Below are 26401 nucleotides of genomic sequence, written 5' to 3'. Positions count from 1 at the left end.
ACAGATTAAAAGCTTATTGATAGTAGATGCTGTATGACCTTAGAATAGAAGTAAATTCTGAAGGTGTCAGATTAGAAATGGAGATAAACATAGCCCTGCTTTATTTGATTACAGTGACACTGCCTTGGGGGTGTTTTACTACTTCAGGTCTTTTTTTGTGTATTTACTACAAAGATTGATTTCATGTTTAATATCTGTATGTGCGTTTTCCCACTTCTTTTTTAAAGAACTACAGCTGTATTTCCAAAGAAGTCGTTCTTGTTTCATGCCATAGCTTGAAACTGGTTGGTCCTTGAAATTTGCATCCTTCGTCTTTGCTCTAGATCCACAAATACACTCAGCTTGCAATAACAACAAACTGATGGATGACTCTTTCTCTTCAGGAACCGAACGGCAGTCTACTACTTGGTGTTGGCAAAAGTAAATGGATAAAATGTATGTCCCAAAAATAGATAACATGACCTCTTTCCACCCACAATCTGGATTGTTCATTTTACCTGTTGTGGGTGTTCACATGACAGCAGGAGGAACCTGCTTTCTTAGCCAGGTTTTCACCAGGCTAAATCGCAATAATCTTATAATAATTCGAAAATACTATATGCTGGGTCTGAATTGTCGATTGAAGGAGGGCAGGTCGGAAATTAGGCAGGACTAGTGGTCAACCATGGTTCAATTAGCAGTGGCCATCAATTAGCTTGTGTGACATAATGATAACGTGTAGAGTGATTGTTCTCTTTCTGCGTGCATTATTTACATCCTGTCACTCTGTAGCAGTTTATAAGTAATTCTGCTGTTAAAACCACGTCTCTAGTAGCCCCGTCCATCTGCTGACAAGTATAAAATGAATCGGTTATTTACTTTGTTTGTGAGTGATAATTCACACTTTTTTCCCTTCGTAGTGCGCGTCAGTTTGGCTTGTTCCTCTCGCTCGCCGTATTCTAGCTGTGCGTGTTTGAAAGACAAGTAACTACCACCAATCACAGGAGCCATGCAACATTTTTCAGCCAATCCACAACAGTTTTTTTCAAAGTACACTTCCATTTATGGACTTGCAGGCACTTCCTAGTTGAGGTGAAGGCAACAAAACGTGTCCCTGGGATGTGAGCCCTTAGGAGAGAAAACATAGGACGCAGAAGACGTCACACGTCTCAAATCAGTGCAGGCAGTTGGAAGCGGACGCACCTTCGTGAATATGGGGGTAAGGACTGTAAAACGACTTATTTAAAGGCAATTCTGTTTATTTCTGAGTGATGACTAGTAACATCGTGTAATGAGGTATTGGTTACTGTGTTGTATCATTGCGTGATTGGCTATTTATCTTGACTGATTGTGTGTTTGTCCACTAATTAATTTTGCTGGGATATATTAACCAATAAGGTATAAGGTCGTTTTCGAATTGTGCTGTTACTGGTAGCTTGCCAGCTCCTTTATACGCCTATTGGCTATTCTTGTCCAATCACAGTTTACAAAGTTTTCGCCTGAGTGACAGTGCTGTAGCCCAATGAATGCGTCATCGTCATATCTGTGATTGGCCAAATGTACGTTTGTGGGCAGGCCATAGTGATGTTTTGTGATGGGGTGGAAAATGGCGGCTGTTCGGAGACCGTATTAACTTTATACATATGCCAATAATACCAGGAGCAAGAATGTACGCCCTTTTCTCGCAGGTTATAAGAAATATCTGAATGTATTTTATTACGACTTCAAGTCATGTTGAGTTTGCTATCGTAAGTAGGACGCCTTCCAAAAAGCAAACATTTAGCTGGACACGACTTGGAAAGGAGAAGGCGAGGAACAATGCTCGAGTAGTCAGACAGTCTGGATGCTATGATAATTATGGACTTGAGGGCACTTCCTAGATAAAGTGAAAGCCACAAAGTGCTCTGTAAATGTTCACTTCCAGTCAGTGTAGGACTGTAGTTTACCTCTTTAAATGATTCGGGGCCCTACATTAACCTTCCCATATTCCACTGATTTATTAAACGTGTGAAGTCAGTGAATGTAAAGGAACGTTAGAGTAGGAGCAATTAACGTTAACCTAGATGGGATTTAGAGCCCTGCAAAGACACAAAAGAGCTCGTTGTCATCTCAGTTCACGTTAGTTAAACTCTCTTTCGTTCCGTAACTTAAGGTCTGTACGCGGACTTGTAAAGACCGTGAACACACGCCTTCCTGCTGCTTGTTTACTATCCTGTGGAGCCATGTGCCGCCCAGGTACCGCTTAGTTCTAGTCTGATGGGTTTACATTAATACTCTGCGTCGTCGTTAAATACTTGCTTTTTGTTGGACAAAGCTCGGTTTTCCAGTGATAATGGATGATTCCAAGCCACGATGCAGCAAAAGGCTGGTAAGTTTTAAAGTGAATTTGGCTGCGTTGGTCATTTTTTCACTATTAGCACTGCTTTGATAGGTTAGTTCACCAACCAAGTTAATTTTATATCCAAAAAATTGGTGCTATGTGTGTTTACTTACGTGTTTTGTATAGATTTTGGTGCGAAGTTGGGATGTAAAAAAAATACACGTACTGCATTGGCTAAATGCAGAGGCATTTCTAATTGAAACCTTTGAAACTTTTTATAGTTTTATCCACCGAACAAAGCATTAACTTACTATGCCAGTAATACCAGCAGCAAAAATGTAAGCCCTTTTCTCGCAGGCTGTTAAAGATATCTGAATGTGGGTATTTTAATATGACTCCAGGTCATATTGAGCGTACTATGGTTATAAGCAGGATGCCTTCACAAAAGAGGTAGGCAAGAGGCAGACAGAGAGTAGAGACAGTTATTAAAAAGAAACATCTAAAGGAACCTTATTAAAAATGTTTATGTTGTCGGTTGTGTAAGGAAATTTTATATTGGCTGATATATCATTCCCAGATTTTTTTTAAAGTCTCAAATATATGTATCGACATTCGCCTCAAAAATCCTGTATTGGTTGGGCTATAATAGGTATTTTCCATATAATCGTAGTGTGAATGCAAGTGGGGAGAGATTTGGAACGCCTAAGAATGGCTGGGAGTGAAAAGAAGGTTGAGGCAGCGGGAGCTCGCCTGTCTGATCCAGTCAAACATGTTCGCTTCTGAAGAGTTTTGGGTGCAAAAGGGGCTCAGCCTGGGATTACCTCTGTGTCACCTGTCATGACCTGGGAGTCCCTGTGAAGCACTATTCTATGCTTGAAAGCAATGTGAAGATATTTGTCTGTTTGAAGGCAAGCACATTTTATAATGGAAAAGAAGAAGTCATCTGCTTTGGGACAGTGCCTGATGTTTGCTTTCATTAGGGCTGAACAATTCATCAAAATATTATTGAAATCGCAGTTTAGCCAAGTGCAATATCCAACTTGCAGAAGCTGCAATTTTTTTGATAAAGGTAAAATGTGTCACAACATACAATTATAAATGAAGCATTGTGATGTTACAGAGGTGCCCCGGCCTACAAGTCACTCTCTCCAGATGTAAAGGAACATGCTGGTTCAGACCCCAGCAAAAATCAGTTCATCATTTTTATATTTTTTTCAATGAAAATGAAATGCAAAAATTCCCGTTCCCACTAAAATAATGACTCATCGCAATTGCAGATTTTTTTTTTCATATCGTTCTGCCCTAGCTTTCATCCAAATTTGTGTTGTGGTTTTGTTTCCACAGAGATGATGTTATCAATTCTGATCATTTTCAACTTTTGCAGAGCTGAACACATAGCTTTCAGTGCCTATGGGGTTTCCTTTTTTCCTATTTGTTGTTTAATATGAAGTGAATCTTTAAAAATGAATGCTGTCTAATTTTTTTAAGGTACAGAGGAATGTCCAGTCGAGTGTAAGAGCCATCGTTAATCTCACACATGTGGTTTTGGGAATAGGAATAGGTTTAATTGACACATTCACTTCTGGTCCTAGTTTGATAGTCTCTTCCTTCCACCATTTACCCTCACTTTATCACCTATCTTTATCATGCCTCTTACTATATTTTCACCCATCCACCCTTTTGGCCCCTTCCTTAGCGGGCTGGTACCCGGCGACGTTACCATGACGATGGCATCTCAGATGAGGAGATCGATGGAAGGAGGATGTTTGACCTTGAGGAAAAAGTCAACAGTCAGAGGTTCAGCTCTGACCGGGTCATTCGCATGGAGGGAAGAGGTAGGTGACCGTAGTCAGTGAGGTTTATATTGTGTGTATATATGTAAACCTGCCTCTCAAGTTAGGAACAGTTAACTTTAACATTGGAGACGATTTTTTTTATTAAGGTGTGGCAGAGTTTAACATGAACAGTTGCCTGACGACGACAATAGTAAGACATTGAGAATATTTGACATCGATGAAGTTTGAAATGTGCCCCATACATCATATCTGGTTGTCTGCAGTGTCACTGTCTATCGAGACTACCAGTTTTAGTTTCGGCCAAGAATCAGGAATCATGAAAAATGAAACAGCCAGCATTGAATGGAAAAAAATACTAAAAAATAGAATGGATTAAAACACTTTGTGTTTTTGTATTTCTTAGATTTGACATATGAGTTCATCCAGCGAGGCGGTCTGCGGGACCCAATCATCTTTGAGAAGTCTGATGGACTGGGAATCAAGTAGGCATCCTGTTTTATTTTTCTCTTCCTCCTTTCTTCTCCTGATCTACATCTACCCTACTACTTCATATAACCCAAATAACATGAGCCTTGTAATATGTTGAGTAATTTCTTGTTGTTCTGTAGGATGCCTGATCCTGACTTTAGTGTCAATAACGTCAAGATGTTTGTTGGTAAGACTTCACATATAAACTTTAAGTTTTCTTCCGTTAATTAATTAGATATTACTACCAGTCTCAGTTTCAGTCCTGGCAGCAACCGTGTGTCCTGTCAAAATGTCCTTGAATGAGACATTTATGTGAGCAGAGAGACTGTAACTTAAAATTTCAATTAATGTATAGAGTATTTTCTTTGTTAATAGATTACTCATTTTGTCAGACCAACAGTCAATAAGCAAAAAAAAAACTTGTAGTATTCAATTTACAAGGGTATGACTGTAAGTAAATCTTCACATTCAAGAATGTGGAACCAGCTAACATTTTATATTTTTACTTGATAAATTCATAAAGGATGAGTTCATAATCAAAATTGATTTTGTTCAGTTTTCCATCAACAAACTAATTACCACATTTGTTCTACTTAAAAGTGACGCAAGATTAATAGCAAACATTTTTAATCTTAAAAAAAGGACTAATTAGACTCAACTACCTGTAATTCCAGTGGAAACTGACCCATATTCACCTTTTTTAATTTAGGAGAGAGTTCAAACGATGTTTTGATATATTGTCGATTTTTTTTATTTTACAAAATTTAGTGTGGTTATTTTAGGTATTAAATTAGTCGACATAGATGGCCTGACAAAACTTGAGTTTATATACAGAAAACCACGACCTTTTGACTGTCACTTATCAGTTGCTGTTTTGACCAGACTTTTCTTGAATGCCGTTAGTAACCATTGCCAAAAAATCCCTCTCAGGTAGCAGACGTATGATAGATGTGATGGATGTGAGCACTCAGAAGGGGACAGAGATGTCCATGGCCCAGTGGACACGTTACTATGAGACCCCTCCATCTCAAAGAGAGAAGCTCTATAATGTCATCAGCCTGGAGTTCAGCCACACCAAGCTGGAGAACCTGGTCAAGAGACCTACCACAGTACGTCCTCACACTTCATGAAGGGCACCTGTTTTTGTGCGTTTCTAGATTTTATACAAAACCAATGCAAACAGAAACATTTTAGCACATTCAGCAATACATAATATCTGTCTATGTCTCCTTGTTCTGGAAATACAAGTTAGTTTGAAATGAACATGTTAGAACTGAAGGTGTAATTTGTGTTTTTTTTTTTTTTTTTTTTTTTTCTCAGAGAAAAAATAAATTAAAGTTGTTTCTTTCTTTGTTTCTGTCTCTTTCTTTCTTTCTTTCTTTCTTTCTCACTGTCTGTCTTTTCCCTCTTGTCTTGTATTTGTGTGTGTGTGTGTGTGTGTGTGTGTGTGTGTGTGTGTGTGTGTGTGTAGGTGGATCTAATAGACTGGGTGGACAACATGTGGCCTCGTCACCTGAAAGAGAGACAAAGAGACTCAACAAACTCTATCAACGACATGCAGTATCCCAAAGTACAGAAGTAAGTTCCCAAAGTTTACTTTTCTCTGAAGTCAAATCTATAAAGGATGTAGCTGGAAAAGTTACTTAATCCATTACTTAATAATAAGTGTTATTAATTTGATCTACAAATAAATTAATCGATATAACTGACTTGAGATTTGAATGTCAACATTGCCGATGTTCTTGTGTCTTTGCAGATACTGTCTGATGAGTGTCGAGGGCTGCTACACAGACTTTCACATTGACTTTGGAGGGACCTCAGTGTGGTATCACATACTAAGAGGGAGCAAGGTGGGGCCAGAGGGGGTTAAGTCTATGTTTGGGAAACACTGTCTCTTCTGTTACATCCTCATATTTTCTGATTCAGGCTCATTAAACGACAGAAAACATAAATGCTGGTCTTATGTGTTGTACACTTAAAGTAAATAAAATACTTAAAAATGTACTGTCCAGAATGTGAAGGCATAAATTATTTCTGTCCTACTCAGTAAGCAACTAAAAAAGTTACATCATGTTGTTGACTGGTGCACAGAGTGGAATGTGTTTATAATTGCAGGTGTGTGTTTTCAGGTGTTCTGGCTAATCCCTCCCACCCCTCAGAACCTGGAGCTGTATGAGAACTGGGTGCTGTCAGGGAAACAGGGAGACGTTTTCCTGGGAGACCGAGCATCTGACTGCCAGAGGATTGAACTGAAGCAGGGCTGCACCTTCATTATACCCTCAGGTCACACAAATGCGCACGCACACGCATCTATTTCTATCTTTGTATAAAGCATTCTCTACCCCCTTATCCTAACCTCAACCACCATAACTAAAGGCCTAACCCTAACCCTAAACCTAATTCTAACATGAACCCTAAAACCAAGTCTTAAGCCTCAAACAGCCCTTTGAATTTGTGAGGACCGGACTAAATGTCCTTACTTTCTCAAAATATCATCACTCCCAAAGTTAAAAACTCAAACTTGTCCTCACAAAGATAGAAGTACAGGTACAAACACTCATGACATCCTGGATGATTCCACTGATGTGACAGAAATAGAATATTAATATGTGTGCTATACTCAGGTTGGATTCATGCTGTCTACACCCCTGTGGACTCTATGGTGTTTGGAGGAAACTTCCTGCACAGCTTCAACATCCCTATGCAACTTAACATCTGTAATATAGAGGACCGAACGCGGGTAGGTGCAAACACACTCACCTATAAGGTGTAAATGACAGGGAGTGACTGATTTTGAAATGGTTCTCTTTCACCTCAACCACAGGTCCCAGTAAAGTTTCGTTATCCCTTCTACTACGAGATGTGCTGGTATGTGTTGGAGCGTTATGTCTTCAGCCTGACCAAGACCTCCTACCTCACACCAGAGTTTCAGAAACACTCATTGGGCATTGGTATGAACACAGGCATATGTAGAAGAGATGTACTGTATGGAGAGAACTTTTTCGTTTTGGATCGTTTGTGTAGATTGGTTGTTGATAAAATGTGTAACTCATTCCTTCTGTCAGGTCTCAAGAAGCCGTCTGGCTCAGATCCAGCTAGTGAGCAGGAGAAGGAGGGGGTGAGTGGTGGCAGTGAAGAAGAGGCTTCAGAGCGGCAGTGTGACAAGTCTGCAGCTAAAACTCATCTGACTCCCCTTGAGCTGGAGGGGCTACGGAACCTGCTGGGTAAACTGGAGGCTCTGCCCTCCAACAAGAAGTGCGTTCCAGCAGGGATACATAATGCCCCGGCACTCATTACGCACATCAAGGTATGACTGATCTGTGTGCGTGCGTTTGTGTTTGTTTGTTATTTTGCTGGTGGTTTAATAAAACACTTTTCTTCTTGCTATTTAATGCTGTCCTGTTAACAGTGATTGCCCTTTCCCCTGCTTTCTTTCCCACCTCTCTTGTCTCTGCTATCCTGCAGGTAATACTGAAAGAACACACCAATGACAATCCCAAATTTTCCTACACAGGAAAACCCATCGTTAAGTGGCCAAAGAGGGTAAGCAGACCTCACTTTTAGACATGCAGCACATTTGTAATGTTGATAATGGTATGGTTAGCTGTGCTAAGTCGAAGGAAACTGGTCTTTCTTTATCTAAATAAATCCATAACTTTTATGACTGAAAATCTTTCCAGCCATGATGGTAATAAAAATAAATTCTGTAAACCATTTCTTAGGGTTTACAGAATTTGGAATGAATGTTTGTTAATGTTAGTACTTAATTCTCAAATGTTTGCTTTTTTTATCAGAAGGAAAAGAGTAATAAAAATGGGATTTTGTATTTTTGACACATGCCCCTTACAGTGACAGGTAAATGGGCCTAAGGGTTCTCTTCAATATATTTACAAGTATTTGCAAATGGCCAGTATATCATATGAAGCCAATATTCTAGATAGGTATTCCTGGTACAACTGAAACAAATAATAAACCAGAAAAACAAACACAGAACTAATTTTACAAAATACAAATTAAGTCACCCCTCTCCTCAGTTAAACATGGATCAGTCCAGTAAAGCTGATTAACTCAGCAGAAGTACTTGTACACTCCCGTGACAATGCTGCCACTTATCAACCAGAAGTGGACCTCCAGAGAGAGAAAAAATGAAAAACAGAATCCAGTATAATCCAAAGAATTTACGACTAAAATGAATTACAAAAATATATGTAAATATATGTATGTGTGTGTGAGGGAGCTGTGAGGGATCACAGTTCCCTCACGTCATCAGCAAATACTAAATGAAAAAAACAAACACAAACATTATTCAAGTGAAAATCCCATTTTTCTGTTTATAGTTAAGTTCTATCATTTATCAAATATACTACATATTTAGACCCAGTGTTCATGACAAATAGTGAATGTTGTACGTGTGTTTATCCTACTTTTCCTCCTTTTTTTTTTTTTTTTTTTTTTTTTTAACCTCAGCCATTGTTTCTTCTTTACTATTCTCCTCCCCTCCACCAGCCCTCATGGTACCAGCCGCCTCCGCCTCCACCACCTCCACCTCGTCCTAAACTGGCCTCCACACCCATCATTCCAAGACCACAGAAACCAGCTTCCTCAATGTCTGTGCTGAGACGGCGCAGGGTCAGGTAACAAGGTGCACGCCCGTATGTGACAGAAACCCATCATTTCCCTGTTTTAAGGGTTGTTCTCAATTAAGCTCAGCAAATACCAGTTGTTTCGAGCCAACACAAGTTTTACATCATTTAAAGTAATTTATAATTCATGTAATTGTATAGATGTATGATTTACTGTCTTCAGTGATTATCCATTTTATGCCTCTCCAGGTGTAAGCGCTGTGAAGCCTGTATGAGACCAGAGTGTGGAGACTGTAACTTCTGCAGAGACATGAAGAAGTTCGGAGGACCAGGGAAACTCAAGCAGACCTGTGTGCTACGACAGTGTCTCTCTGTAAGTAACTGTGATTCCTCTATTTATTCATTTATATATATAATGAATGTGTCTGTTTTTGTAACTTTCCCTCTGTTCCCTACAGCCGGGCCTTCCCCTGTCTGCAGTGTGTGAGATCTGCAAGGAACCCAATCAGGAGGAAAGTGGAGACCCCTCTCTCACTCTGATGGAGTGTTCCAACTGTGCGCAGATAGTTCATCCTGCCTGCCTCACGGTACAACACCCTCACATACACTTGGGTTGTGTCCAAAATCAGTCCTTATTTAATATACAGTGGACTATATTTATTCTCAAATATTTTATTTGAGTGTCTGAATTTGTGAATGTAACATTTATGCTCTGTACAGTGCCCTCAAAAAGTCCCTTAGTGTAACAAAAAGTGTCCATGGGATGTTCACTCATTTCTACTAACCATTCAGTGCTCTGCATCTTATAGATTTCAAAATTTCAGTAGTGCACACCGCACCATTATAGGTATTAAAAATCTCAGTTTACTGCTAACTGGAACAGCATTCTTTTTCTGAGGTGAAGCCCACGTACAAGTTGGAAAAAGCAAGGCTAAACAGCTCAATCGGAATTATAGACACGTCTGAATGAACATTGTTTTAAAAAATAATTGTCCTTATCTAAACATAATGAACATACATGATATACTGTTGAGAGAGTCTCTGTTCTAAGGCAGAATTTCTTAGATCTGAAGCAGAACCCAGAAGTTCCTGTTTCACTTTGGCCCTTTCTAAAGAAGAGACCATTGGGTTGGAAAATGTAGTCTCCAGTTTTTTTGGAGCTTGACCTATACTAGAGACATAAGGTCCAGACATCTAATCCTCTACTGCTTAAATTTGGAGCTTGTTTGTTTAATCTGTCTCTTGTGAGTCCCCCAACTTTATGGAAGTATTATATTAAATTGCTAGAGTATTGTTTTATAGTAACTGTACATACTGTAGCTCTGTACTGTAAGTTATATTGCACTGATACCAGGTGTGAATGAACTCTCAGTCACAATGTATCAATTAATGCCTTTCTATTGTCATTGCACATCTTCAGTACAACGAAACTTGCTTTACATCCCTGAGAAATAGTATTGAGTTTGTATAAAAAGAAGGGATAAAGATTAAAAACAAAGGACAGTAGTAATACAAATACAATTAACTAGGAGATCCACTGATATTCAACACACAGTTTTCAGTTTAAATTTAAAACCATCATCAGGAGCAGGCAGCGGTGACAAGAAAACCACAGCTAATAAATATAAGGTGTGCCAGCTACCTGCTCAGTTACATCAACAAGGCTGATGATGTCACAGGCCTAAACTGTGAGATTTAACAGCAGCAACACAAATTTAAAAACAATTCTCACAACGTTATGCAAGCAACTTCTGTTCTTTGATGACTTTTAAACCACTGTTCAAGGAAGGTTTTATATCAACTGACTGCAAAAGTTTTTGCAAGCAGTAATATGTCCCAAGGTTTACTTTGATCAGTTATTTCAGTGTTATTGTATATTGTCCATAGGTGATTGTCTTCCACATGAGTTGCCTCCAGCTTGGCTTAAAGTAGCAGTTCCAGCCTATCAGGACACTTGTTGTAATTCTGTTTTATTGTATATCAGTTCAAGTGTCCTGGTTGTAATGCTGATTATATAGGCAAAACTGAGCGCTACTTGATTTCCAGATTGAGTGAACACTCAAAAGGACCCAGTTGTGCCATGTATGAACATCTGAGATCATGAAAGGAAAATCTAATGAAACATCTAATGACCGTTGTAAAACTTCCTGATGTGTTGGACCCGATACTGTCCGATACTGATACTGTCCTTTTATGAAAAACTTTACTCATAAATATCCAGGTATAAACGGGTGTAGTCTTGTTTATTTTACCTTTTTTTTGTTCTTTTTATTTCCTCTCTTCTCTTCCTGTATTTCATCCATCCTTTTTCTAATCATTTGTCTGCATCTGCCTCTAAAGGTTCAGGGTGAAGGACTGGTGAATAAAGACCTGCCCAGTTGTTGGGAGTGCCCAAAGTGTGTCCAAGGAATCACTGACCCAGAGGTACACAGTGTTTTGTTAAAACACACACACACACACACACACACACACACACACACACACACAAACAGTCTCAGGGTTTCCTAATTCTTCAATCTTCGTATGTTTAACACACTAGTGCAGACAGTCTTCCGAGTGTCTTTGCAAACACTTGTGCTCTCTCTTGCACTAAGTCTAACAACCCAGCATTCACACACACTCGGTTGTAGTGTGTCAAAGCTAATGGGTATTGTGTGTCTCCTGTCTGTTTTTTTTCATTATTTAAAAAAAATTTTTTTTTGGTTGCTTTAATTTCAATTTCCTTTAAATTTAATTTAACTCCGTCAGTCATCAGGCAGCGATGAATCGTTGGCTGCCAGTCACCAGCAGCACATCCGTCCCCATGGCCCCCTGGTCCTCAGGCTGGGCCCCGGGCCCTCTGCTACCATAGGGGGTCCTGTGGGCTCCCAGCAGGATGGGGAGGTGATTCGCTGTGGCTTCTTCCCTCCTCCTCTTCCTTCCTGCTCTTCCTCCTCCTCAGCATCACTTCTATTGGTGGCGGCCCCTCTGCCTTCTCAGCCAATCAGCTCGAGACTGGTGAGAGGTGCCGTCTACTCTGCGTACATCCACCCGTCTGTCGCGTGAACTCCACCCCTTTTCTCCTTTCCATCTTTTTTAGTAGAAGAGACACAACTCTTGATGTAAATTTTACTGTCCAAATGATCATTTTACTGACAGAGAATGATTTGCTGTTTAATAATTCTCTTTTCATAGTTTATACAAGAGTAGTGCCTCTTCTCTCAGACTGCAAGCAATTTCATTTTGGAGCTGCCTTTGCCCAAGTTGGTTTCTGTGCCTTTTTCCCCTTCTCCATATTTTCTAAAAGATTTTTCTCATAGCTCATTATCATGGACATTGTGTAGCCTGATTTTTAATGAGGTTAAGACAATAAGCTGTTGTTTGACAGGACCACCCTTTTCTTTTTGCTTCCCCCTTGGGAAGAAAAAAAGTTATTTTGTGACTGCACACAGTATACAGTCCAGTCTGCAAGTATTTGGACAGTTACAGATTATTTTTCGTTCCTCAGGTTCGGAGCATCAGTGTTTGTAATAAAATAATGGATATTACATTAAAGCGCCAAGTCTCAACCTTAATTTGAGTAGGTTTACATCAATATAGAAAGAACTGTGTGAGAGAGAGAGCCCTTTTAACAAATGGTGCCCAAAGTTTAGGGGTTCAAAAGTAATTGGACATTTTTGTCCAATTACTGTGGGATAAAAGGGCTTTATTTCCCACACAGGGAAATATTGATGTAAACCTACTCAAATTAAAACGTGAGCCTTGGCACAATGGTACAAGGATTTCTGGTCCGTGGGTACAATTTCTGAGGTAGAGTTAGTCCTAAATAATAAATGTATGTGCACTCATTGAGCACTTAATTTGGAACAAATAGTAATACTGGGTAGGGCCTCTCTTTGCTCTTAAAAGAACCTCAATTCTTTTTGGCATGGATTCCGCAAGATGTGCGAAACATTCCTTTGATACTCTGGTCCATTTTGACATCACATCATTTCTGCAGATTTATCAACTGCACATTCATGCTGCCAATCCCCTGTTCTACCAAATGACAAAGGTGTTCTATTGGATTCAGATCTAGTGACTGGGGAGGCCACTGAAGTACACTGACTAATTGTCATGTTCATGAAACCAGTTTGAGATGATTTTTGACATGGTGCAATATCGTGCTGGAAGTAGCCATTAGAAGATGGTAAATTGTGGCCATAAAGGGATGAACATGGTCAGCAACAATACTCAGATAAGCTGTGGCATTCGAACCATGATTGATTCGTATTAAAGGCTGGTGGTGTAAGGGGCCACACCATTACATCACCAGCACCAGCCTGGACTATTGACACAAGGTAGGTTGGGTCCATGGATTCATGCTGTTGATGCCAAATTCTGACCCTATCATCTGCGTGCCCCAGCAGTAGTACAGATTTATCAGACCAGGTTATGTTTTTCCAGTCTTCAGCTGTCAAGTTTTGGTGAGGCTGTGCCCACTGCAGCCTCAAGATTTCTGTTCTTGGCTGACAGAACTTGAACCCGATGTGGTGTTCAACCGTTGTAGCCCATCCACCTCCAGGTTGGAGATGTTGTTCATTCTGAGATGCTTTTCTGATCACCACAGTTGTAAAGAGTGGTTATCTGAGTTGCCTTTCTGTCAGATCCAACCAGTCTGGGTATTTTCCTCTGACCTTTCTTATCCAAAAGGCGTTTCCGTCCACCAAACTACCGCTCACTGCATTTTTTTTTTTTGCAGTAAACTCTCGAGACTGTTGTCCTTGTAAATCCCATGAGATCAACAGTTTCAGCAATACTCAAACCAGCTGATCTGGCACCAAAAATCATGCCACGTTCAAAGTCACTGAGATCCAATTTTTTTCTCCATTCTGATGTTTAATGTGAACATTAACTGAAGCTCCTGACCTGTATTTGCAGGATTTTAGGCATTACACTTCTGCCACATGATTGGATGATCAGTTAATTATATGAATAAACCGGTGTACATGTGTTCCTAAAAAAGTGCTCAGTGAGTGTAGATGTTAGATTTTTGTCTGACTACAGTCAAGATAATTAAAAAAAATGAAGCAGAAAGTCCTTAAAATACAATACTGACCTTATCACTATTGTGTTGCTGCACTACTTTTCTGAATGCTCACTAAAAAACGTTACTTTAATTTCAGGGTCTATGTTGTAATTTCCGAGTAAAAAGTACTTAAAAATGTGACAAATTGTAATGATGACTTTCGGATTCTCATGTTAATCCTACACAGATAAATTGTAAATGATGCATTGTATTTTTGGAAATACAACTTGATTGTAATTCAAAACACTTGAATAGTAAAAGTCTAGTCATTAGTTGCTCTTTTTGAACTCAATGTGACTAGTTTTGGAGAATGTTGACACTGATATAAGATATATTGACTTGTACCATAACATAGTAAATATACAGATGTTTATATACTGTTTTTTAACAGTTAAACTAGTAGTTACACCAAAGTTACTCTGTATGATATTATCAGTTTTTAATTTTTTGTTTCCTGTGGTTTGGTCCATGGTATAAGCATGATAATATACTCTATATTACTCCATGTTCTTTGACTTTTTTGTGACTTTATATACAACCTTAACTTTATCTAACTTTTATTTTACAATGCTTTGACAGATGATTGTGAGTAGATAATAACAAGCTCTTCAGTTCTTGGTAAACTCTCCATTTAATGAGTGTGTTTTCATGGCAAATGAAGACCTGTATAGTGTTCCATGATACACCTTCAGAGGCTTTTTTTTTTTTTTTTTTTTTTTTTAAATAGAGGATTTCTCTCAGAGCAGAGAATAGAAAATATTGGCAAAACGCACTCTTTTTAACTTCAGGTTTTAGATTGATTGCAGACTTTTATAAATTATCAGAATTATCGTTATTGAACATTAACACAACATAATAGCAGTTTCTGTCCTAAAAATGCAAATCAAAAACTGTCAGGAGAATCTCGAAGAGCTTTTTTTAGATTTAGCTGTCTATTTCTTAAGTCAATTCTGATATTTTTTCCTCTTCCTCTAGCAATCTAAAGGTGACAAAGGTGAAGGCCATGCAGTGGTGAGTGTTAAATGTGGGGTTTCTGCTTGAACATGTTGAGTTTATTTGTGAATGCACTTTTGATTCGTCTCTAAAAACTTCCTTTTTGTGTCCGTTTTCTTCCTATTCTTCTTTCCATTTTTCCTTCCTTAATCCTCTTTCCCTGCATCTCCAGAAGCGCAAATCTTCCTCCCTCCTGGATGCTCGTATGGCTAAGATTTACCGACGGCAGAGACACAGCCACGATGGAGATGACTCTGCCAGTGATGACGATGATGAAGGTTTCTCTGTCTTAAAAGATGAATCTGAAACCCCTTTTCACTGGCCAAAGCGTGCCAGTTACTTTGTTTGAGATTAATCACAAAAAATAGAATAAAAAAATGTTTATCTAAAAAAGAAAACAACTACTTGAACTTCAATTTGACATGCAAGTATCTTTTGTTGTGATTGTGATCAGGTTATTCTGACCTGATCATCTGTCCCATCTGTCTCTCCATCTCTGCAGCCTCTCAGAGACGAAAGATGGCACTCCATGCTCGAGGGGGGAGCCACACTTCCAGGAGGGGGTTTGGTGCCAACAGGAGAGGCCTGTTGAGAGGAGGCCTAGCCCAGAGAGGAAGCAGAGGAGGGCTCATGACTCCTGGCTCCTCCTCCATCCTCAAGCTAAAGCGAGGGATGGGCATGAGGGAGAGTGGACGAAGGGGACGGGGGGTGAGGCTGCGGGGAGGCTCCAGAATGCAGCGAAGAGGAGACGAGTCAGAGGAGTCAGACGATGACGATGACGAAGAGGAGGACGAAGAAGAGGAAGAGGACAGCGAAGATGGAGACAAAGAACGACGGCATCGTCAACGTAGGAGGAGGCGCAGGACTGACGATGATGAAGATGAAGATGAGGACAGTGAGGGGCAGGAGTTTGATCCTGAAGAGGAGGAGATGGACACGTTGGAAGATGAAGAAGAGGAAGAGGAGGAGGAGGAGGTGGAAGAGGAAGGGCGGTGGGATTCAGACCCAGAACCCCCGGTCCTCCTAGTGTCTGATCTCAATGACGACCTGCTAAGTGGTTCCTACCTGACTGTCACCCTACAGCGTCCCCACAAGGCCAAGAGACAATCTGGTAAGATTTAAATATAAATTTGGTCTAACAAAAACACCCAAAGTATAGTATATATTCAGGTTACATAACTGAACTGTAAAGTCAAAATGAATGATAAAACTCCAACAAAGACATGTTGCTGCTGATCAGGCTCCATAGTTCCAAAGCTAGAAGCAGCCATGGGTCCGAGGACAGCTGCAGTGGGTGCTGTTGGTCAGCATGGCTTCATCCAGAGAAAGACAACACTGTCCAAACCTTCTCGACTCAAGACCACTGATACCGCAGCTGACAGCGTAACCTCAAGAGGACCCGGCAGGTAGAGCTCAGCACATGATCAAATTCATTTTCATAATTCTTTGACTCGAGTTATCAAATGTTTTATTAGGTTATTTAATTGTAGTCAAATGTGAGTTAAGACACCATGGGTTGTTTAGACAAAACATGACCTGTATTTTCAGTTCGAAACCCATCACAACCACATCCCAAATTCCCATATACATTTACTTTGAGATCTAAGCATTTTTCTAAGAGTTGCAAGATTACATTGTCGGGGTAATGTTAATTGTAACACCTTCAACGTAACTTGGAGACCATTATTAAAAGTATTGGTATTGTTAAGGGCATATTACTGCACAGAAATCACAGGTTCAATATGTATAGTACTAATAAGCTAAGCCTTATGGCTGTTCCAGCTACTAACAGGCCATATATATGACAGATGCTTTCGGTTATCAATCAACAAGGAAAGGTTGCAGGCCTAACCCGAAACCCAGACAAGCTCAACTAACTTTCCACTGTCGCTCCACATGTTCCCTGCATTGTCACTCACTTGACTGTGTGGCTTGGCAGGCCTACTCTTGTCCTCTTCTCATTTTAACAACTGTGAACTGAACTCTCTTGGTTTCAGTTCATTTAGGTTAACTAATAGATATAGACAGAAAGTAACAAAAATACTTGAGAGAGGAGGGTTATCATTCATTGTCCATAACTGTCTCAAGGAAAAGTTGCCCTGTACATTTATCTGCATCACGACACCAACAAGCTTCCATATCTCTACTCTTGCACTCTGTCCTCTGGTGTCTGCCCTTTGGGAGGCTCATATTAGGTAAGACCCACCTTCTTGGGAGTGACAGCAAATCAAAACAACAAATGACAACCTGTAACCTGTTCCCTCAACCTTTTTGGAAAGAAAAAAACACTCATTTACATCTAAAATAGACTATACTGATTAACTCCATGCACTATCATCGGGTTCAGTAACTTGAGTTTGGAGCATGTACTCTATCTCCCTCTGAATTACTTGCTTCTCATGTGGTGGACATCAGTATGGAAGTTGTTTTATGGGAGCCACATCTCCTACACTGACATCATGTACGGCTCTATCAGTGTGTCCAGGAACATCCCAGAACAGTGTAACGTAGGCATGAACCAAAGTCCACATATCAGGCCCCCGGCCTTCCTGCAAATAACCCAAGGTTTGCTGGCAGATCAGCTCGAGCCTGAGTATTGTGCAGCCTGGAAGTCACAATATCTGGGGAATGTCTTCTTCCACCACTTCAGGTACTGCGCAAAACACCACAAAGTCACAATGTTCATACATCTTTAATGCATTTACATGCAGTGTTGTCACAATACCAAAATCATGACTTCGATAAGATACCTGCCTAAGTATCTTGATACCGATACCACAAGCCTGTTCTCATTAATTGTAATTTTTAAATCTAATTTGACCAAATATGAAAGTAGAAAATGCACTTAGTAGAGACCAGACCTCTGCAGAAGAAGGTGTATTGAGTACTATGTGTTCAGTCTACTTTAGTGCAATATTGTAGTGCGCAGGCTAATAATCCAGGGTTTGAGCTTCATCACCATGAAGTGCCAGACTTACAGTTAATGTCATTTATGTTTATTATTTTCATGCTCAATAAAACTGTAGTTTATGTGCTGTTCAGTGTGGTCTTGTTTTGTTTTTGTTTTTTCCATACATGTAGATTTGTTTTTGAAAATGAGTTAGTAAATTTATAACATGAATAACTGGGTTATTGTAAATAATTAGATCAAGGTCATAGCGTTATTAAAGATTTTACATGGTATGCAGTAATCTGATGTCCCCTATACTCAGGTTCATGTGATTTATGTGATAGTTTACTTTTTATTTTGCAACCAGATATCTCACATTAAGCAGCATACAATAAGACTCGATACACCTTCTTGATAGAGGTCTGCGCTCTCCAGAGCACGTTTTCTAGTACTAGAAATACTAATTAACAAAAATGTACATGCCAGGATTATCATTGCCAGTAATGATTGAGTAAAAATGTAAATTTATAACTGCTGTTGTGGATCTTCATACATGCGATCGCCTGATTTTTAGCAGCTTGCAAGATATGGTATAATTAAGGTTAGCAGTGTGAACTTTGTGTTTACATATAGAGATGTTTGCCGTGGTCTGCTTTGTCGACAACCTATGGATGGTTCCGCAATAGCACTTGTATTTGCAGCCATGCCTCTCACTTTGTCGCTTTCATGGTAAGTGGAAGCAGAGCGCAGGGAGTAGGGAGAGTGGAAGCAGGAAGCAGATTGCTTCACACACATACACACTGCCCCACTGTTGCACATTGACGCAACTATCAGTACTAATAAAATGGGCTATAGTACTGTTTTTAACAGCAGGGTATTGCAATACCTCTCTAGTATAGGTATACCGTGCAACACCATTTTCATGACAGTTTTGGCTTTTAGTTCTGTGTTCAGGGGTACTAGGAGCATGATTCACCTCCCCAGCAAGCTTCCAACACTCTGTATGGACCCATAAACCCCAGCCCTAACTGGTCACATGGCCTTTGAGCAAGCATCAAAGCCATGATTTAATGTATACTGGGCTGCTGTCATCGTACCTCTCCTTCACACAAGCCTTAGCTCCAGCCATGTTTTTATCAGCCACCTTAGTACATCCCACTCCTCATCCCACTCCTTGGGATGAGTTTCCAAAAACATTTGAATCATGGATTTCTGTGTGCCATGAAAACCTGTTAATAGTGTTGTGCGAGTGCAGATGGTAAAGCTAGTTAGGGGCAATCTACTATGTAAGGCTAGTGTTATGCTTTCCGCATCCGTGAGTACACAAGGATCCGAGTGGCATAAATTTCGACATCAGAGGGTATAAGAGGCTCTGTGCGGACATCCATGTACATTCCAATTTTTATGCTACAAGGGCACCAACTGTGCATGGTCCACACCAAGCGAACTCCAAGCAGATGAGAAAGAAGTATAATAAGAACAACTATGTATCTGAGGTGTGCACAGCTGTCTACATGTGCATTTCCAAGGGAGTATAATTTCATTTCTTACTTGCCTCTTTCTCACCATTCTGATAGCAATTTACAGTACTACTTCCTGAAGTATAGTATTGTCCTAATAATACATCAGAGGTTGTAGCAGCACATTTTGTGTGAGTGAGTGACCGGTTTTAATGTTTTAGCTGATTGTGTATGTGCGCTGGCAAGGGTAGTTTTGGTTAACATTATTTTTGGTCAACGGGATTTAATCACGACTAATCCTTTCAGCTGTTCCTGCTACTAACAGGCCATAAGCAAGAGAAATGTCTCCAGTTGCCAGTCAACAAGTAAGAATGCAGGCTGTACTTGCACTGATGTGAACTTGCCACCGTAGCTCCGCTTGATTCCTGTAGTGCTGCACACTGGACTGAGTGGTTGGGCCAGCCTGCTCAGGTCCTCTTGTTTACTGAGCTCAGTTGGTTTTTCAGCTCAGTTAAACACTTAACCAGTATACATATTTCTAAAACATCCATATGTCTATATGTCGCATCCTCCCTTGCCCTCTGGCAAGCTCCTATTATGTAAGACCGCCTATAGGCATCCATCAAAAATGACAACCTGTGAAGATGACAATATTGATATGGTGTGATGTCTGGCCCTTGTGTGATGCTTTTGGTAATAAGCATCACACAAGGTATAATGTTGCTATTTCCTCAGACATAAAGTTACCCAATATGTGTTTAACAATGTTGACACAGTTTTTGTCCAGTCCACTAACTTTTCTTTTTCAGTTTTTTCTTGGGAAACCAATAGTCCCAAACACTTCAGCTAAATGACATGGGAGGCTCTACCAGCTATGGCTATGTTCCCCATACCAATGATTACCTAGAATAATTTAGACATACAACAGCTGGCACTCCACCACAGCTTTCTTTAAATGTATGGTGCATAAATGCTCTGACATAGAATTTTGAAGAATAAATATTTGGCTCATAAGAAACTGTACTGAACATCTTGAACCAAACAATATGTATGTAATATATATTTACTGTTATACCCCTACTATTTTTTACAGTTGGATAATAAGATATTCACATTTTATCCAGTTCCTGTCTTTTGTGAATGTGTTTGGTATGTATGCATGTGACATTACTAACCCAAACCACACTTTATATTTTGTTGGTTATCTTGTAGGCCGCGTCTGCGGGGTAACAATGGCGACAGAGGCACTAGAGATCGCTCTGCATCATCTTCAGAGGAACAAGAGGCTGCTACTCCTCCTACATCCTCCTCCCTGTCTCCTCCGTCCTTGCTGTCTCTGCCGTCCTTTAAGGATGTGGGTAATGAGAGAGGAGGGGAGAAGGAGGTTTGGGTGTCTGTGTTCAGATACCTGAGCAGAGCCGAGCTGCTGGCCTGCATGACCGTCTGTAAAGCCTGGTACAAGTGGTACGTCACACACTTTTAATTCTGCAAACAAAATGCATATACAGTATGTATTTAAGTGTTTGATTTGATCTTTTCCTCACCTGGTGGACAAGAAGCTGAGCTCTGACACAGCTTGTGAATAAACCAGTCCTATCTCATTGTCCTTTGCAGGAGCTGTGACAAGCGTCTGTGGAGCCACGTGGATGTGAGTCGGTGTAGCCCGCTCAGTAACCAGGCCCTTGCGGGCATTATCAAACGGCAGCCCACCTCTCTGGACCTGTCCTGGACCCCCCTAGCCAAGAGACAGCTCAACTGTCTACTCACCAGGCTCCCAGGTACAATCAAAAAAACAACCTGCCTAAATGAACACATCCTGCTGTCGCTAAATGTCTCATTACATCCCCTCTCCATCTGTCTGTGTGTGTTTTTCAGGTCTGAGGGAGTTGAGGGTTACGGGTCTTTCCTGGTCCTGTCTGTCATCGCTGGTCTCTCCAGCTCTACCCTACCTGCGGCTTCTGGACATGCGCTGGTGTGAAGGCCTTAAAGACAGCCAGATTAAAGAAATCATCACCCCACCTGGTCAGTAGCAGCAGAAACAAGCAGGCTCACAGCTCAGTAACTATATACTGGGGGCTGTAATTTGGTGTCGGTGCAGAACAGTGTCGGACCAGTGAACTGGTCTTTTACTGGGCTGCATTGAGGTTACTTCCTGTCCTGCACAGGTTTGGTACCTATTGGAGGAAAGGTGCAGTAGAGGGTATAGTGATCCAGCAGCATTCTGCAATCTTGGTGCCAAGATCGTCTTGTGCGATCCACCGCTCAGCTCACCCATGTTCCATTATATTTTGGTCACTTTATTTGGTGAAGGCTCACCCACATAAACTTTACTAAAATCACGCAAACCCCTTCATTCATGTTACGTTTTCAATGTTCAATCTATGTTTTTCAGCCAGTTGACGACCTCACACAGAAAACATTCAGTTGCATTCCGATTGTTGCATTAATGCCAGCGAGACAGAATAAGGCTTAATAATTGTTTCATACCGGGCCTATAATCATGTGACAGTTGGTAGGTAGTCTATACTGATGTTTTTTTTCTATTACTCTGGTGTCTATTTACAACTGCCTGAAGGCAGCAGATATCTGTTCCATCTGCAGTCTCTAGCAGATGGCAAACTACAATTACACACAGCAGATCTGCTGGTTTAATTTTTCCAGCACCAGACTTTTGCAAAATAATCACAGAAATCTCCTTGCTCATGTGCACATTACAGTTGTTGTTTTGATTAATTTATTCTACATTTCCTACTGTAAATCAGCAGGCGTGTTGGAGACTGACATGTTCAAAACAGTTCACACAGTTCCTCAGGACAGTCAATTCCTGTCAATCCTCCCCCAGTCTCAATCCAAAACACAGAGTAACTTGGGTAACAGCTTCATCTTATTTTTAATGAGTTTTACCTGGAGCTCTGCACTTGTAATTACAATACAGGTAGATTTGTGAGCAACATGTTGTGATAGAGACTATGCTGTGATGACTACAATAGAGACTGTCTAGGTTACATTTAAAAATTTATGTGTGGATCATAACCAGGATCACGTTTACATTGCAATATGAAAATTAAACATTCAACTCTTTTGTTCCCAGATTGTCAGCAGGTGTTTTTGCATGTAAAGCAGTGAAATGTAACTGAATAAAAGTCTAAAAAAAAAATTTTTTTAATTTAACAAATACATCATGCAAAAAACTAGACTAGGTCATTGTGATGACTAATAAAAGTTGCACACCATTACACACAGTGGTGACGCATGGGGACTGTAGGATCTTTAACAGAAAACCAAATTTAACAGAAAAGCAAATTTAACCCCAAAAGCAGTATATTTGAGCTGCTCTATTCATATTTGAAACTCTGCACGTCTCGGTACAAGTTTCCTCTGAGGAAAACTGTCCACAGGATTCCTAAACCATCAATGCATCATGATGGGGAGAGAGTCCTGTGTGTAAAACAGATGAAAGTAGTGAATGTGATTGGAAATGATTGTCACAACCTCTAACACACCAATCTATACTGCAGAATAATGTATTCTTTCTCATCCCACCCCATATCCAAGTACTCTATAGGTGCACCTGGCAAGTCTGGCCATGAAAATACCAAGTCTGTTGGCACGGCACTGTGCTGCAGGTTTCACCAAAATATAGCTTGTAATCGCCATACTGACCTATCCAGCACAAGTGACCATTTTCCACCTCTGTCTGACCTGTAGGTTCAGAGTCATCTCGCAGCAGACTAAGAAACATGGTGACACTGCGTCTGTCTGGTCTGGACATCAGTGAGTCCACTCTGAGGTTGCTGCAGCGGCACATGCCTCAGCTGGAGAGGCTGGACCTGGCTCACTGCAAGGACATAACAGACTCGTCCATCGCCCTGCTGGCAGCAGCCGGGACTCACACCCGCAACAACCTCACTGAGCTCACACTGGCAGGTGGGTGTTTGAGCTCACCCATTCTCCCATTGATTGATCACATGGTCTTTCATCCATTGATTGATCACATGGTCATTCATATAGCTGGGTCTTTGGTAGAAGTTAAAACACAGTTTTTGTTTTACCCTCCCACCAGGGACAAACTGTCAAGAGACTTGACACTTTGATGTATTACCCTTTATTTTATTTCTAATTGGATGTGCTGAAGCTCAGAGCCTGAAGAACAAAAAATGTATAACTGTCCAAATACTTGCGGCCTTTCTGTACATTCCTTATGTTTGGAAGTTGTTACAAAGAGCTGCGGCTTATTCAACTTGACTAACTGTCAGAAAAAAATATTTAGTTTCTGATGATAATAACAGGGTTGTCCTGGTCTGAGTCCTTTTTAATATTAGGTGTCTGCTGATATTGAGTCTGATGCTTACATTTACAAGGCAGCAGAATTATCTGGCACTTTGAAATAACAGCCTACTGACTTTGATAAACCTATTTTCATGAGCTACTAGAGCCAAGAAATGAAAGTCATGATTCAAATCTATGAAGTTGATAAGCTTAAATTATTGATGTGATATGATATACATGAAAGATAAACTGGACCAATGCGACTAAGGAAAGTGATGTGAAGCGATCTTCTAGAGAGAAGATGTCTCACTGTGTTGGGTTTGTTGGAAATACAGAAACAGTGTGATGTTTCTTTTACTTTGTAAATAATCTTTGGCTGAGTACAGACACCAGTTCATAGAGAGCACACACACCCAACAACATACAAGTTTTATTTTAGCCTTCCAAGTTACTCAGTGGTCTTTTTAATTTTAATTAGTTAGACCTGATATAACCTGCCACTGGCACCATTTGTCATTTTAACAGGTGAAAGTGACGGTCAACGCCGGCCAAATGTGAGAAGCTCTTAACTGAATGTTTTGTACGTTGATCTTTGCTAATAAAAGAGGAGAGAGAACAGAGTGCTTAATGTCAAAGCTCTGTGAATTTTGCCAAACTGGGTGTCAGAAAACACTTTTCAAAAAACACTTTTCATTCACATATAGTGAAATGCTGCACTCTAGGCTGTCATTAAATAGAGCAACTCTGCAACACGAAGCTGAGTTGGACGAAACACAGAAGAGTGCGATAAAGAAACAGTAAAGAAGTGAAGTAGAGTACGGTATAGAAATGCAGAATATGCGCAGTTGTTGCAGACAATAGGTCTTTAATAGGTAATAAGTAATTATCATCAATTAATCTACTAAATGTTTTTGTCTGGTTTTTTTTGTCATACAAATTTGAACGATTACAAGTACTCCTCACCAGAGTCCAACTGCTGACTTCATCTAAAAGACAAAAAATGTAAAGTATTGATTTAAAGAAGAAAATACATATTAATTAAAAAAAAAAAAAGATTCAGTTTGTTCATGAGAAGTGAGAGGAGAAGTCATTTATCAAGCAAAAAACGATTAACAATAATTATCCATTTTTCCTCTTAGACAATAGAGAGCTCTCAATGATGCACTGCATCTGTAGGATGCTCAGAGGTTCCACCTTACCAGATGGTATTAGGCAATAATGATGGAGCTTGTCTAGTAGCAGGAGTCTACCACTTCTGATTGTCTGTTTTGTTTCTTGGGTTGAATTGAAGTGCAATGATCAGTGTTTGTCAAAAGAGATTAGAGCAGTTCCTGACTTGTGTGTTTGTGTGTGTGTGTATAGGCTGTAGTGAGCTGACAGACGGCTGTCTGTTGTACCTGAAGCGTCTCTCCTCTCTGACTCTGCTGGACCTCAGAGGCTGTAAGAGCATCAGCAGACAAGCCTGTGATGCCTTCATCTCTGATCTGTCCCATTTCGCCCTCTACTGTATGATGGAGGAGAAGCTCATCCAGCGCCTGGACTAAAACAAACATCTTTGCATGGTCCGTTGTAGGACAGGAGAATAGATGCTTTGTCAACTTTTTTTTTTGTATATTCACAGCCTTTTGTGTGTCTTGTTCTCCAAAATGTGAAGAGCAACAAACCTGCAGTTAGCTGACAGAAACATTAAACCTGACCTGATTGACAGTTCTGCCAGTCCTTTGTCACCCAAACTAAATGGCTTCTAAAATCAGTTTCTTCTGGTACAACCTGTAAACAAAGACCTATTTGGAGTTGTTGGAAGGTGTATTTTTTTTCACTGTTGTTGATGGGGCTACGCTAGCAGTTTCTCTTTGCCTGGTCTTTGTTCTAAGCTAGGCTAAAGACTCAAACTTGATTAATATTTCTATCTGGAAAAACTACAAATAAGCATTTTTTAAAAATGGCAGAATATTCATTTAGAAAGTCTTAAATCAGTGACTCCAGAGACTTGTCACTCCTCGAAGGTTCAACCTGTTCTTCAGATCTTCTATCATTAGTAGAATGTACACGATTTTTATCCAGATGCCTGGCTAAATATGAAACCACCTTTACTGTATGCAGAATTGGAGCAAAACTTGTGTTAATTATTTTTGGGAGAAAAAATATACAGAAAAATAGAAAAATTAACCTATTTTTGTTTACTAAGCTTAACCAAAGTGGCAGTTATGGTATATTCTGTGTGTGTACAGTGAATTCCATGTATATATGTGTTTACTTTTTATGTTTCAGCCACATTAAGAATCTATCAGGCATTTGACATTGTACTTGTACATTTTTTCTAACATAGTGTGAAAACTTAATAAAATTTGAATTGTTTAATTTTCTGTTTGTAGCATTTGTTCAGTAGCTACAGCATTATGTTTGAAGTTCAGCTGTATGTGACTGTTTGGGCAAATTCCATATTAATTTGATTTCGGAAGTGAAAAGAAGTAAATCAAACTTCAAATGTTAATTCCCCTTTTACTTTTTATTTCATGAACTTAAACTTAAAAGCATGGGGCTAGAAATATTCTGCTTTGGGGTTGTGTTGCAACTAATGGCACAAAAAACACTG

The 26401-nt window shown here is 40.0% G+C and overlaps 1 protein-coding gene across 6 annotated transcripts; it reads left to right on the top strand.

Annotated features, from left to right (window-relative positions):
* Window positions 1-1064: 1064 nt before the first annotated feature.
* kdm2aa (lysine (K)-specific demethylase 2Aa) lies at window positions 1065-26171 on the top strand. Of its 6 annotated transcripts, XM_040145686.1 has the most exons (28): window positions 1065-1198; window positions 3788-3811; window positions 3996-4134; window positions 4499-4577; window positions 4704-4750; window positions 5494-5672; window positions 6035-6141; window positions 6320-6413; window positions 6693-6846; window positions 7188-7303; window positions 7388-7514; window positions 7629-7870; window positions 8029-8106; window positions 9070-9197; window positions 9396-9519; window positions 9605-9733; window positions 11487-11570; window positions 11895-12143; window positions 15169-15204; window positions 15359-15464; window positions 15689-16297; window positions 16427-16592; window positions 17663-17836; window positions 20749-21000; window positions 21151-21314; window positions 21412-21558; window positions 23245-23463; window positions 25168-26171. In XM_040145686.1, the coding sequence occupies exons 1-28, from the start codon at window positions 1193-1195 to the stop codon at window positions 25347-25349; spliced, it is 4161 nt and encodes a 1386-aa protein (XP_040001620.1). In that variant the 5' UTR covers window positions 1065-1192; the 3' UTR covers window positions 25350-26171. The 6 variants fall into 6 exon arrangements, with proteins under 6 accessions (XP_040001620.1, XP_040001621.1, XP_040001619.1 ...); XM_040145687.1 differs by lacking the exon at window positions 3788-3811; XM_040145685.1 differs by lacking the exons at window positions 1065-1198; window positions 3788-3811 and adding an exon at window positions 1567-2347.
* The last annotated feature ends 230 nt before the right edge of the window (window positions 26172-26401 follow it).

This window comes from Xiphias gladius, chromosome 15 (assembly GCF_016859285.1).
Source record: "Xiphias gladius isolate SHS-SW01 ecotype Sanya breed wild chromosome 15, ASM1685928v1, whole genome shotgun sequence".
Taxonomy (NCBI): Eukaryota; Metazoa; Chordata; class Actinopteri; order Istiophoriformes; family Xiphiidae; genus Xiphias; species Xiphias gladius.
The sequence above is the reverse complement of the archived record's forward strand: the minus strand, read 5'-3'. Positions and strand labels throughout refer to the sequence as shown.